This window comes from Pholis gunnellus (assembly GCF_910591455.1).
Source record: "Pholis gunnellus genome assembly, chromosome: 2".
In the NCBI taxonomy this organism is placed as follows: domain Eukaryota; kingdom Metazoa; phylum Chordata; class Actinopteri; order Perciformes; family Pholidae; genus Pholis; species Pholis gunnellus.
Genome location: NC_136536.1, coordinates 6,356,959 through 6,371,824, shown reverse-complemented (window position 1 = coordinate 6,371,824; position 14,866 = coordinate 6,356,959). Strand labels below are relative to the sequence as shown.

At 40.5% G+C, this 14,866-nt stretch overlaps 1 protein-coding gene across 1 annotated transcript in view; it reads right to left on the bottom strand.

Moving 5' to 3' along the window:
- Positions 1-9,167: 9,167 nt before the first annotated feature.
- The window catches only part of LOC306704185 (metabotropic glutamate receptor 4-like), a 117,017-nt gene continuing 111,318 nt past the window's right edge, over positions 9,168-14,866 (bottom strand). Inside the window, exons 9-10 of the mRNA XM_079170429.1 lie at positions 12,548-12,794; positions 9,168-9,303 (exon numbers count right to left, since the gene is read on the bottom strand). Of these exons, the coding sequence (XP_079026555.1) occupies positions 9,254-9,303; positions 12,548-12,794 (297 nt within the window). The 3' untranslated portion in view covers positions 9,168-9,253. The remainder of the gene's footprint in view (positions 9,304-12,547; positions 12,795-14,866) is intronic.

Sequence of the window (14,866 nt, the reverse complement as noted above, 5' to 3'; positions counted from 1 at the left end):
TTTAAAAACACACTAATTGGTCTAATGTTTTCCAACTAGAATATATTTCACACAAGACTGGTTTTATTTCTTCACAACCTGGATGGAGGATGCATTATAGCAGTCTGTTCTGGAGATCTGAAAACACTTTTAGTTCACTTTGGGCCACTGATAACCTTTCAGACCGTTGTGTGTATTTTAGCTGTGCATGTGGGGATTAATAGATGGGACATTTGCAGCACATACCTCAGTGCTGAACCCCCACAATCCTTCATGTGCTGGCTTCATAATGAGGTTTACTGTACCCTCACAGCCAGTGGACGAAGGTAAGCCTGAGGTATTTGACATTTTGTTGTATTTTGTATTCCAACGTGACCAAAAAATCCCCCACTATCACCCACTAACATCTGGCTTTTGTCTTCTGTAGGAAAGGTTACAATCGGCATTCAATCCCGGGACAAATGACTCTAAAGAGGTCCCGGCTATTCATCGGCTCCAGCTCCGAGCGTTAGCGATGGAAAAATGACACCTGGGTGGACACGCTATTTGTTGCTCCTTTTTTTTGTGGTGCAATTTTATGTGATGCGCATTGACGTGACTATATAATAGATGAAATCAACAAGGATTGGTACAATTATTACAATGTATTGCAAAAGATACAATTAATATGCTCTCCTCAAATCCACCAGACTCCAGTCAGACAACAGTGATTTTACTTTGCCGATAATCAAAACGCACCTCATTCAAACTCGACTTTGTTAGTGTTTCCACTGTTCCAACAATCACCAACTGGATGGATGAAGGCTGAATAAGTACAATAAAAGAAGTAACAACCTTAGCACTTTTACTAACTCTACTTCCGGTGCAGGTCGTTGCGTCGGTCGAACTTGACACACTGAGAAAATAACACAGGCCAGTGCAAACCCTGCACATAAGTAATTATTTTAAGTGGAATAAGGATAACACGGAACAACGCTACTCCAATCAGATCATTATCGTCCTTACCTGGAGTAAGGACACACTTCCCTTGAGAAGAAACTAGAGCGGGATTATTTCTTTTAGATTATATATAAATCTTGCAACAGGAATAGGCTTCACGCTGTAATGGGCCAATATTGTATAGGTTGTCCCTGTGATTTATTGTGCTACCCAGGAAATCCCCCCCTAGTCTTTTGTGTTTTATTTTTCCTTCTTGTTAGGAGGTTTATAAAAACTGGTTAAAGCAGGTTCAATGTGATAAAGAGAATAGTTTATTTCTTAATATGTATTTTGGGATGTGAAACCTTAATATTTATACATCCACTATGTATTTATATTATGAGAAAATACAACCTTACGCAGTAAACAGGTAGTTCCAGCTGGCCTAGTTTCATTCCTTTTGTCATTAGAGCTTTGCAGCATTCTAGCTCCATCACTCTCAGTAAACCCCGTCTGGCGCCAACATCAGTCACACAGAGTGAGACACGTTCATGGAGTTAAGATGAATGAAACACTGCGTGCAGCAGTTGGGACGACCATCAAGTGTTTTGAAGAAGGACAACCATATAGTGTTTGACCACAAAGAGGACAAGAGTGTTTTTGACCTCATTCATTCAGCCCATTGAGATGCACCACAACCCAGGAGGGTTAAATTCAATCCACCTTCACCAGAGCCTCAGCATCGTGGCTGTGACTTCACCAGTCCCAGAAAGAAACAAACACCTCGGACACATTTTAATGCTTTCCTCCCGGGGACGACATAAAGTAACTGGTTAGAGCAGCGGAGCGGAAATATTAAAGTAATATTTCAAATGGAGAAAACCTTTTTTTATTTTCAGCATGTACTACCTAAATGATCTCAATGAGCAGTACTTATTAATTTGCACAATGGGAATGTTGACATGGTAATATTGCATTTAATGGGGAAAACGTTCAAAAGATGTGCTCTTTTCTTGGTCATTTGTAGGAAATGATACGGAGAATAGGGCATCCTGGGCTGATAAACCATGCATGAAAAATTTAAAAGAAAAATCCAATTCAGGATCTCATTGCTTACTGTGTGAGTAGCACAGACAAAGGGTAGCTCGGGTTTACGGGGTTAGAAACTATTCAGCAGTAGCAACAAAACCTTCACGTAAGTAGTACCTTCCTAATAGCAACCAAACAAATATCATCTAACTAAGACCTATTTCTTTATGCTTTTCCCTAAACCATGCCTGTGCTGTACTATTCTTTTCTTGGGCAATTTCTATATTGCTGTATGAATACTTCTTGAACTGACTTCACCATCTCAGTAAAACACATAAGCGCAAGATCCATCTCTGTTTTGTGCACAAATCAGGATGTCTAGCCAACACCATGCTTATAATCGCACCTGACGTCAGGCCTGTGTTTCAATGTTTTTTGCCAAAAAGTTTGCCAAATTCATCATATGGGAGGTCATTTGTTGTCCATATGCTCCTTGGTAATACAATTTTGGCACAAAATCCTCAATGTTTACTATTTATTGTAATTGGTTCAAGTCCGGTTGAGGAAACTTTTGTTGAATATCATCCCCCTCTCTCTCTCTCTCTCTTCTTTAACATTTACTGTCACTCTCTGCTATCTTCCATCTAATAAAGTTACCCAAAGTTCTTCCAAATCAGTTGGATTAGAGAACGAGAGTTGAATGAAGTCAGTTGTAATGTTATGGCAAAGAAAGTTATTTTGAGGCTGTCAAAATTGTTAAAAAGTGTTAAAAATCAGAAGTGGAGTTTCAACAGAATCCCCTACATGTCGGTTTGTGCTAAACATTTGTGGATGTAATTAACCAAATATATATTGGTCTGCTGTTTGACAAAGCTGTCTGGGAGAGTCCCCACTGTGCCTTCAAAACACGTCAGGTGATGAAGGCAGGCATCTGCTAATTGGGTTAATTGATTATGACTGATGGCAAATGATCTCATAGCAGCTCCTAACGGATGTATGTCTCCAATGGCAAGTTGTTATCGGACAGCTTGCAGACAGTTGTGTTTATATTATGGGCTACCTCTTTCTAAAGCAGTCCTTTTTTGGGGGGGACCTCCTTGCAGTCACAGCGACTCTGTACCTGCCTGACAAGTACATCAGTGTCCTGTAGACGTGTCGAAGACGATGGTATGCTATGGCAGTGTTAAGGTGGCAAATTCAATACAATTTGCTCTGTCAGGGTTCCCACCAGTGTAGCGTTAGCATGGCGTAATGTCAAGCGACGATGAGTATGAAGTCACCAGTAACGTTACAGCTTTCTGCTATAGCAGTGCAGCTTGTGTGCATTCCATGATGCCTTTGCCTCGCTGACAGCCGGGGCCGCGAGGCATTGTGTTTTTGAGTTGTCCGTTCTCGTGAATGCAATATCTCAGGAACACCTTCAGGGAATGTCTTCAAATTTGGAACAAATGTCCACCAAAATGTAGTGTGTCTGTGAAATAATGGTACTCACTCCTCAAGACCCAAACCAAGTTCCTGTGTCTTGCTTGCTACCTGCTGATTAAAGTGTCGGGGTCAGCCCCGTAGCCAGCAACAACTCAGGCTCAGTTAAGGTGGGCTGATCTTTAAGGTGGACCAGCTTTTCTACATTTCTTTTAACTGGTAAACTGATGGCATCAATTTGTCAAAATAAATATTGCCGCTCAAACGGTTACTTTTTGACATCCCAAAAAAAGTTAAAATGTCTTCAGTGGGAAAGGTTTGTTAAGTAACTGTAGTATCTGTATTTTATCTAGTGGGATAAAGTCATTATATTTCACTAGATGACAAATTGCTTGCTGCTTGATTGTTCTTGATTTACAGCCTGAACCTTTCCAGTTGCAGTGGGATCCAAAAGCAGAGCCAGACATTTATTTCTACATCTAGTTAAATACAGCAATGCATTTCAAATGTTCTACAGGAAGGTAACCTTTACTAATCCACGCAATGATAAGGCTCTTATTTATTAGTCTGTTACCCCTCTGAACCCCAAGCAGTTTCAGGGCGTTTTTTTGCTCCCGTCACATTGTTCTCTCTGTGACCTTGATTTTCTATATATATCTTTAAGTCCTGCACTTCTATTGAAACATCACAACCATGGCTAGAAGTAGAGAGAACCTAAAAATGTCTTGTACATCACAAACAAGGAAAAAAAACACAAGTTGAATCTCTTTGATAATTCATATTACCAAAATTCTCAAACAATGGAATCTATATGTCCAATATGTGTTGAAAAGTGTTGTAAACTGGAGGCTCCACGTGCTATATTTTTGTTGAGCTATTCACATTTTAACAACCTCTACTTATAGCCTCTCCTGTCCTTTCCTCAATGCGCTGTGCTCAGCAGCCTGTTCTGTCAAAGTTTCCCAGAATTGTTGTCACGCTTATTTGGGGCGAGATTTTAGATGAGACGTGTAGAACAAAATGTTGTTGATTTTTCTGAAGCGTTCGTCACACATTATGTACTGTCGGAAAGATGGAAATCTGACAATAACGATGGTTTTGCTTCTGTAGAAAGCTTTTGTGGGAAAAAAATGTAATTACATTGTGGTTTGTAGCTGGAAGTGGATGGAGGCTTCACTAATGAATTACCTCTTCGTGATGCGAGGCCAAAGGACAACAGCACGGCTGTTTTTATTGAGAAGACGTGTGCACTAACTATGACGTGTGTCTGAGGTGATGCAAATTCAGAAGCCGAGACCAAATGTCCTGCTGCAGATTAAGGGTCCACTTCTTCCAGAGTTGTGTTTTTCATTAATCTTGTGATCATATTAGTTAGGACGACATACTGGCTTGCAAAGAAAAGACCTGCTTTTCTATGAAACCCAAGAAATGCTTTGTAGTGCATGGTCTGGGGAGAAGAAACCTTATTAGAACTTAAAAAAAAATGTAAATGACCTCCTTGGGAAGTCTCATATATATATATATATTACAGCGAAAGAGAGACTGTACAATCTTGTACATACTGCTGTGTTGCTAATTGTGCAGGGCAGGAGATTCACTTAGAAGACACGAGGCTAATGACAGTGTTGTGTCAGGGATTATCCAGGTGGCATTTTCCACCCTGCAATAAATGCACTATAAAGATAGTTTCACCGGCTCTACTTTTCATTTGGAGTGGCTCATAAATCTGTCAGCTTTTAGAGATAGTATGATATTTTCTCAATTTGTTCAAGGCTTGTGCTGCAAGTGTGGCTGACCATATCGATCCACCATTAAACCGAGGTTAAGGCCCTGATTGCTGGCGAAACTCGCAGCAAAACAGGCAGCATTGTCATTCAATGCTGACTTTGACTTATAAGTTACTTCGACATTTTCTGTTTTCTGTTGGCACGTTCAAAAAGAAGTTTCAGCACAATATTGGCCTTGAGATCTTCACCATGTGACGTCCCAATTTTGTATTTTTAACTGCTGTTGAAATCCATTTCTCCTCAGCTCCCTGACAGCTTCTCCTTTGGCATATCACATGGCTGTACGATTCAGCAGTAAAAATGAGGAAAATGAGGAATCCTGATTATTTCGTGGGACGTACAAGTCTTGGCTCTGGGCCATTGCATTGGTGAGACGTTGTATGTGATCTGAATGTGGCCGCCCACTCTTAAATCATGTTGATAAATTATGCATCAGTCTCCAGTTGCTTCACGAAAACTGAATTAGGGATGCGCAATCCAACTCTCGTCCCGATACCTGATACGGATACCTGGGTTTTGGATATCGGCCGATACCGAGTACTGATCCGAGACCAGTGTTTAATACCTGTATGCCTCGATGTGTGGAAGTCACTGGGATCATTCTTTCATGTCTAAGACAACATAAGGCCTGACTCAAACATCGCCTTCCGAACTTTGTGAAACAAAATGTAAAAGAAATTAACACATGGATATAAATTTACTGAATTATTTATTCAAAAATGAATAAATCACACATCGGTAACTTGGTTAAAAATCTTTAACATTAACAGAAATTGCAATTCAAGTTTAAAGCTTTGTAATGCAGCAAGAAATTGGTCAAAAATTAAACAGGAATTACAATTTCCGTGTATCATAGATTGAATTGAATAGATGGGCCCCTTTGTCACAGATCCAGCTATCTGAGTCAGTATTGGCCCGATATCAGTATATCTGTATCGCTGCATAAGTAACTTGACTTTATGACAACAAGGTCATTAATTCTTCAACACGTTACAGGTTTAGTGTATTCATTTGCAGCACATCCTGACATTGAAGAAGCTGTAATTTAGAAAATATTTGGGAGTTCTTGATTAAACATTATCTGTTCTCTGTCAGCCGACCAATAGTTTGATTGCTTCAGCTCTGATTATTACAGAAATCTGAACACCTGTTCTCGGGTACTGATGAGGTAATCGCTCGTTCAAATGTCTGTCGAAGGACAAACATCCTGTCTGTGCATCAGTTAAAATCACATTGCATGCCTTTACTTAGTCTTCAATATAGTGTCAACTTTGTACTTATGATTTAATTAGTGATAATGTTGATTGTGGTCATTACCTGTTGCTGATGGAAACACTTTTCTTTGTAACACATGCTTAATAAGAACACGTGGCCACACTTTATTAGCAAAACAGTCTTTTATTAGAAATATCTTGTATAAAAATGAACATGCTCTACACATTGTAATTTTTTTCTATAGATAATTCATAAATATCCAGGCACTGTATTTCTTTTTTTATCTTTCTTTTTTTTTATATTTCAGTACATAAAGCAGACAGGATCAATCCATTGTAATAACGTACATTAACTTGCCACTTAGTTTCAGTCAGCACTTACATATTCTATTTTTGTAACACAGACAAAGTGTTTTAGAAAAATAAAGGGGAGGTAGGGGGGTTGTGGCAAAAAAAAGCGGTAAATGATCATATTCACAAACACAAACAATCCCACAAACGATACTTTATCAACTGATGAGAAAACAACATTTGCGGCAACACCGTCGACTTTTGTTGAAGCTGAGAGGAATCATTGATTCAAACCAAAGTAGTTATTTATAATCCTCTGCAGTAATTTTCCTTCTGGACATTACACCATTTCTCTCAGATTGTTCACATGACTTGTTATGAGTTTTGACATGCAACATACATATTTTTGCATCGCTGAGGATAACATTTAAATGAGAGAAATTCCAGAGTCACTTTTTTAATGACAAATACTTTGGAGACTTGGGACAGAAATGGAGTTTACACACTTGTACACACTTGTAAATTGTACACTGAGTCCTCTCTTGCTGATGTTTGAACAGAATACACTTGAAAGGTAATGGATGCAACATAAAATGACACCATGAAGGATCCGTGGAAAGAATGGCAGGAGTAGTTTAATGGAAATGAGGCACAGAATGAAGGCACTGGCCTTTATTTATCAAGTAGCTGTACATTCCCCCTTTTCATCTCAAAATGAATAATGTATATTCGACAGAATGAGCAGGGATTACCAATTTAAAGAAATGTATAGATGAATGAACCTAAAAGCTGCATAGAGTTGTAGATGTATTAGCAACCCTGTCGCTTAACGCAGGCTAAATTAAGTGATTCATGTTTTTAATCTGTGAAAATGTGACATTTACCAAAATACTATTCTTTAGGATTTTGGAGAATATTTAAGCAGAGCTAGTGTCGACCCTAAAATGGTCGTATTGGGTGTGTTGAAAGGTAAAACACAGAGATCGTTTGCATGTCATCCATTTAATTATCTTTGAACATTTCAAAGGTTTGCACCTTTTCCAAATGGGTCTTCATGCTGAGTAGCTGCATGAGCCTAATTTTGTACCCAAAATACTATTAAAACTCTCATTAGCAATTTCCACTGTGGCCGTGAAATTCATGACTCAGAAAGGGAATAAAATCCTTTTCCGGGAACACAGATTACGTGCGCATCTATCACTAATCGTAAGAGGTCCCCATGTAATACTGGCCTGCGTAATCCATCATACTGTAAGCTTTAATATATATCTGGTACGACAGCAGACTGATGTGTAGTTTTATTCCGTCACAAATCAAGTGTTTAAGTGACAGAATAGACGGTTATTCCAGCTCCACTGCTATAAAAATGATGAACACATTTTTGTAAATCGTATATCTTGAAACATTAAAATACACAAATATAGTAAACACAGGATAATATATAAATAACAGTTGGTGTAATTTATTGGAAGGAATGCCAAATGCAAATGTGTTGTCATTTTGTCAGGAATTGTACCGTTTTGAATATCAGCTGAACTGAAAGTTTAACGAAATATGAACTCTCACAATCATTCAACTCCTTGAATTGGCAAATGCTTCAACAAGCGCATGATAAATAAAGGCCAGTCAATCTGGGATGCTTAAAGTATGCGTCAACAAGTCTTTAGGTCCCGGCTGACAGTAATGAAGTGTGGTGTGAGCTGTGAAGGTATTCCATGGCAATTTTGCGTTTTATATATATTTTTTTGAAATGCCTCTTGATTCAGCACAGGGTAACCCAGTTGGGTAATGGTCCAAAGTGACATCTCCACTGTGAATGACGACCATGACGAATGTTGCATTCCAAAGACGTTGACGACACAGCACAGTACACGTGATGCTCCCACAAGCATGCTCTGGGACTGTACACTAGGTTTGCCAAGATGATGGCATCATCGTCATTATTTTTATGAAACGTGTATCCAAAAGAAAAAAACTGGGATGACCCACTGCTTTATTTTCCAGGTGTTTCAGATATGGTTAGCTCGTGTAGGAATACTGGATGTGCTGTAGTAAGGCATGTACAGTTTGAAGAGTACTGCAGCTTTCAACCCCAATAATATCAGTAACCAAAAATAATGACTATTTTTATACTGTTATACTGCATTTGACTTGAGCAAAAAACAGAACCCCCCCCCCCCCCTGTTTTTTTTATAGAAATGAGACAAACGACTCAGCCTCAGATCAGAACTGAAATTGTGTGCTTTACACTTCAGAAGGAAAACATAGTGTAGACTCCAGCTGGTTCATCTGGAGGCGTCACTGCTCAACGCTCGCGTGTGTCTCAGAAAGGGTGGGAAGAGGGAAATTAACTGTCCAATCTCCCTTACGCATCTCCCTCCTGCAAAACTACTAATTTCTCATAAACTCGCCATTTAAGCCTTTACCTGATTCTCTAAAAAAATATGACATCCATTCTATTCACGGAGTGACAAATTCCCATCTTTCCACCCCCAGTTCTTCTCTGCTGTTGCAGCTTTGGAAGTCCTCCAGTATTCCCTCCAGTATTCCCCAGAATCAGGTGATTTCTCCTCGGGCAGGCCCCGGCTCCGCCTCCTCTGTTCGTCCCTGGCTTTAGATGGCATGGTTACTGTAGCTTATGTATGTCTGCTTGGAAGCCAACGCTGTAAGTGAAGGTAGGAGGCAGGAGAAGGAAGGAAAGGGTTAAAAATGCAACGGGTGAGATTCAAGTAGGCATGCAACGGTACTCTGTCAGTGCACATGTTGGCGTCCAGATTGATGGGAAGTGCTATTTATGGAAACCTTCATCAAATGAGTGCAGGTGGAACCAATCATAACAGCAGGGTGTAGTAATGGGAAAGCTGTATCTACAGCGATGACGCCTCCTCTATCATTGTGTTGCATTCAAACAGAAATGGGAAACAGAATTTGCAAATCTGAAGGAAGTCGAAATTTGACTGATTTAGAACAAACTGTTACAACGATGCTAAATAATAAAGATCTACAATAGATTAGGACGTTTTGTTAATCTTCCATTAGCTTTCTCGAATTAATGTAATTGTTTAACTTCTGAAACTATTGAAAATAAATGCTCATCAGAATTTCTCAGAGCTCAAAATGACATTTTTAGATTTGCTGTTTTGTCCAACCAAATAATAATACAAATATTCAATGTATAATGACAGACAATAGAGAAATCCTCACATTTAAGAAGCCTGAAACAACGAATATTTGGGATTTTTGCTTGTAAAAAAATCCTGGAACAATGAATCAATAATCAAAATAGTTACTGGTTCATTTTCTGCTCATCAACTAACCGATACATCAAATTATTGTTTCATCTCTAAAAAAAGGTTTTACACAACTTCATAGCATATGGGTAGAAAAGAACTACTGTTGGGTGTTGATTGTTATTGTGGTGACATTGCAGACATTTTAAATATTTGTGATGCAGATGGAATCAGACTTATAGGCGGTCTCACTGGCCATATCACTGTAAGTATTATTAATGAAATCAGGGAATCTTCTTGTCATAATGTTTTCCTCACAGCTGATCATCTCATTTGATTGTGTCAATAGAGCCACGAGCAGATCACAGCATTGGTCTTTTACCGCATGCAAAGACCTGAGGTTTCTCTGTGCACCAAGCAGAACATGCAGCAGTCAGTGTATCACATTAACATTTACAATTGTAAAGCATATTAGACAATATGTGATCTGACTTGGCACTGTAGGTGTTTTCATCAATGTTTGATAATAGAGCTCATTATTCTTTCACATTCGGTTTTTTATGTTTCATGGAATTTTCGATCAGCTGTGAATAAAACACATAAGACAGATGACCGGAGGGCAGACCACAGTGACCAAAACAAGCCCAGAAACACCACTGTCATACAGTACACTGCGTGTGTGTGTGTGTGTGTAGGTGTGTGTGTGTAGGTGTGTGTAGGTAGGTGTGTGTAGGTGTGTAGGTGTGTGTGTGTGTGTGTGTGTGCGCACGCAGCCATGCTCCGATGCACACGCAGTATGCCGTGTGTGCCATTTTTTTTTTTTGTAAATAAAACTATCCTCAGCGAGCATGCTTGGTGTGTGTGTGGTAATCACACCACCAATCTGCCCGCAGCAGTCTTGGCTGATTGAATATGTCAGAGGGGATGAATCCAATCAGAAGACTGCTGAAAGCCAAAGCCAAAAGTGCTGTCGAGGAGAGACATGTAATGGTAAATGTTTCCGTATATTTGTCGGTGCCATGTTGGGTGTACGAATATGGGGGGGGCATTCTCACTATTTCGTCCAAAACATAGAAGCATTGATAAATGGACCTTATTTGAATATTTATGTGCTGCAAGGCCAAGATAAAGAATAGATGGTCCAGAAAGAATTGGAGCTGGCAGACCCATCTGTCTTTTCCTGTTCCCTCTTATTGTTGTTGTCCCGTTACCGCAAATTCCTTATTTTTTGTCAACGGGGGAAACAAATTGCAAGGGACACATGGCTATCGCTTGTCTCCTGCACTCAGACTGAGTGGTGTCATCTTCCCACACTAACAGACTTTACCTTGCTGATTTGCCATTTCGCAGCACTGGGTCGCCACTAGTGTCGACCCAAGTTAATGTCTGTTGGTCAAGGGTGGATTTGTGAGGGTGTGATTACTGCCCGGTGTCATTCAAGGGTGCTGTGTTTTAGCCGGGGGGGGGGCAGCCGGGATGCTTTGTGCGTAGCATAGGCAGGCACGGGGTGTGGTAGTGAACATTAGCAGAAATTTAAAAAAAGGGCAAAGTCATCGACTAATCAGGTTACCTGAGAGTCTAAAGTCCCTCACAAGGCTCCCCTCCCTCAACACAGTCTGACACACAAGCACAAAGAGCAGTTGTTAGATTCACAGTTCAAACCAGAGGGCGAGATCAGCGCCTATAAATGGTCTATAATAGGATGAGACATAACGACTACATTCTGAGGTCGGAAAAAAGACATTCATACAAGTGTGGGCGCTGGCCTTTTGCTCTAATACAAATCATTCTACACTGTTGAGCCTGTCAGAGTACAGAATCAGGACTTTCAGTAATCAGAACATGTGTGGTTGCTTGATTGGATGTAACCATGGCTCCACACAGGGACGGCCGTCTCACACACTTCATCTTGGTGATTGAAATCGCCTTTTTCCCCCCAACACTGACCAACCTCTCCCCTCAGTTCCTTTTCAAAAATCAGAATAAAGTGGGCGCACTGTCACACCTCCTGATTCACAAATCCAGTGTGGTCTGAGTTAGTGAGAATGGAATTATTCTTCTTCTGTTCCATGTAATTTGAATACATGGATTATCCTGGTGAAACAGAAAAGTTACTTCCGGTTTCTGTCAAGTACATTTTTTGGTATTTCGATATAGCACATGGGCTGCCAACTCAGTCGATAAGTCAACTAATTGGTCTCTTGGTCTACTAAGAATTCTTTAGCCCATTTTTTTAATACTTTTTCAGGCTGAATGACTTATTTCCAAGAAACTTATGAGCTCATCTCTGGTCAATGGAGATACTCAGCTGTACAGATCTGTCGATTACTAACAACTAAGTAGTCGATTAGTGTTAATGGGCTAAGACTTTCTTTGGTTGAGGTCAGCCCTATTATTCGCACATTTTTTTTTTTTTATATCATCTGCAATGGATCAGAAACCATAATATAATACCACTTAAGTTGCCATTGAAATGGTCCCCTAATTTCTTGTATGCTCACATAAGGCTTGCTAATTTCCAGAACTCATAGAAAAGAAGTTATATTACTGCTTTCTGTTTTTTTTTCAGAGAAGCAGCACATTGCATCAGCATAAAATCAACTCCTGCTTGAGGTTCTCTGGAAAACATTTTAGTTCTTTCTTTTCTGGTTATTGCCCCATCAGGTGTTATACCAACCTTGTGTTTCAAGACTTTCACAGAGTTCAGACTTGGCCTCTCCGTTGGGCCTCAGGCCGCCTTTGGGGTTGAACTTGTTGGACATAGTGGCTGCAGTGACCACAGCCTTCAGGCTGCGCTTTCGCTTTGGTACGTTCTGCTCCGGATGGAGGAGAACCACGTAGACCTTGGGCATGTAGAGCATTCCCAGAGAGACTGACGCGCTGAGGCTCACGGAGATGGTCAGGGTTGTGGTCTGGATGTACATCTGTATTATGGAAGAGACACAAGCAAACAGAATCATTTGTCGAGGCTACACTGACTGATGGGCAGTGACGACGTCCTAGTTCTAGAATATCAGGTTAAATTGAGCACACTTACTGTCGAGTCTGCACAGTTTGAATAAGTCCATCAAGGAAAATCGAATTCATGTCTTTTATTCTGAGTCAATTTTCTAATAAAGCTGCAGGAAGAAGAATGGTGATGACCGTGAATGTATTGCTTTCAGTAGACCGAGGCTTTTCAAAATGACGCCTGAAGGACAGACACTGCCATACGCAAGTAATATATGAATAGGAGACGGTAACATTTTCATGTAAATCACAGCTTCACATGTAGGAGAACTTCACTTTGGACAGCACACACTATCAGAGTGCCCTTTATTCATATTTTTTTTAATTTCACGTGCTGGGTTCATCACCCCTGAGCTGTGCTTTCATCGATGCGTTTGCTTATTTACTATACACAACTAATAGCAGTGCCCCACTGCTAGGTGTCTGTGTAGTCTGCGTGTTGATGTCTTTACCCCGAGGTTTTAGACAACAGCATAAGAACTGTGTGCTTTCCGAAGCCAGTGACAGCTGCAGCTCACAGCTGGGTAGCAGATATATGGCCGCAGGCAAACCGCTGTGGAGCGGAGATCCTACAGCATATTAAAAGTGCCTGCAAGTGATTTTTCATTTATGATAATCATCCCAGAGCTCAGACTCAGTCCGTCTCTGATTTGTTGATGTGGGGAATGTGGTGAGTCAGCGCACGGGATGTAAAAACATTTAATAGATCATATTTGATATCGACCCATTAATGTTAAATGTGAAAGCATAATTTCTTTAGATTAAAAGTGAACTTCCGATTATGAAAGAAAATCATCAAAGTAAGGAATTTCATCATTATCCCGCTCCATCTTTTCACAGTGATCTGGTGTCAAAACCATTAATTAGAGAACAGTTGACTTTGCCTCTCGGAATAAGATGGCAGGGGTCCTCTGAAGTTGATGAACACAAGGCGAAGAGCGTACAGTCTGTACACAGCTGGCAGACATCCTTCGGAGAGATTTGCCTGAGGTTTTGTCTGACATTACATTTGCAAACATCACAAATGACTGAGTCTCTTGGCATGGGAATAGCCCACAGGGCCCTGAACCACCAGCATGTCAACAGTTATAAATTGTGCTTCCCACTGTGGGGTCATGACATATGTTTGTCTATCAGCTTGTACAACATTTATCTTCACATTTCAAGATGCTTACAATTTTTTTTTTTACAAACCTTTGCAGACCATCTTCAAGGTGTCCATTGTTAATTTGACTGAGAAACGAGCTACAGTATAGGCTATTACAGCATTCTTTTAGTCTGAGTGTTTTTGGTAGGACCTTATCTTATAGGACACTCAGTTTTAGGGGGGAAAGCATAGATGTACAATATGAAATAAATAGCATGACTGGTCGTACAGTGACAATGATATGTTGATGTAATAAAAAAGCTATAGAGACGCCTTGCACATATTAAGTTCCCTAAAGCCATGTCAAGTGAGAAAAAGAAGATGTCAAAGCCAAATGGAAGTGATCGGGCATTGTGTTCCACCATACTGCAATGCAAGCAGTCCTAGGTGAAGGGGAGGGGGGGGGGGTCGTAATCTCCTGAGAAGATTACACGTGGCCTGTGGTGAGTTCGGAACAATATTGCCACCCCTCTGGAGACCAGAGTAGAGTCACTCTGCGAGGAGAGTCAGGACCCTTGGCCACTTCCATCGGCCCCGGTGACATAAATTTTCTCTGACACGCCGATATGATTGCCAATCTGCTCCATCGGTGCAGCGAGGGAACAGGGCCGGGGACAGGAAACCTCAGAAGGCTGAGCCATTATGAAGTTTCTCCGGAGCAGGATTGCTCCTTTTTATGTCATTAGGGATCAAATCGCTCGTCCTGACAGCTGCCAGAGCTGTCCCTACCTACACGCAAAGCATGCAAACAGGAACACACTAACACAGCTCCTCCAAGGCCTTGCACCCACATATTTGGGCTCTGGGTTTTCTGAATATGGATGAATTAAATTATTTGCA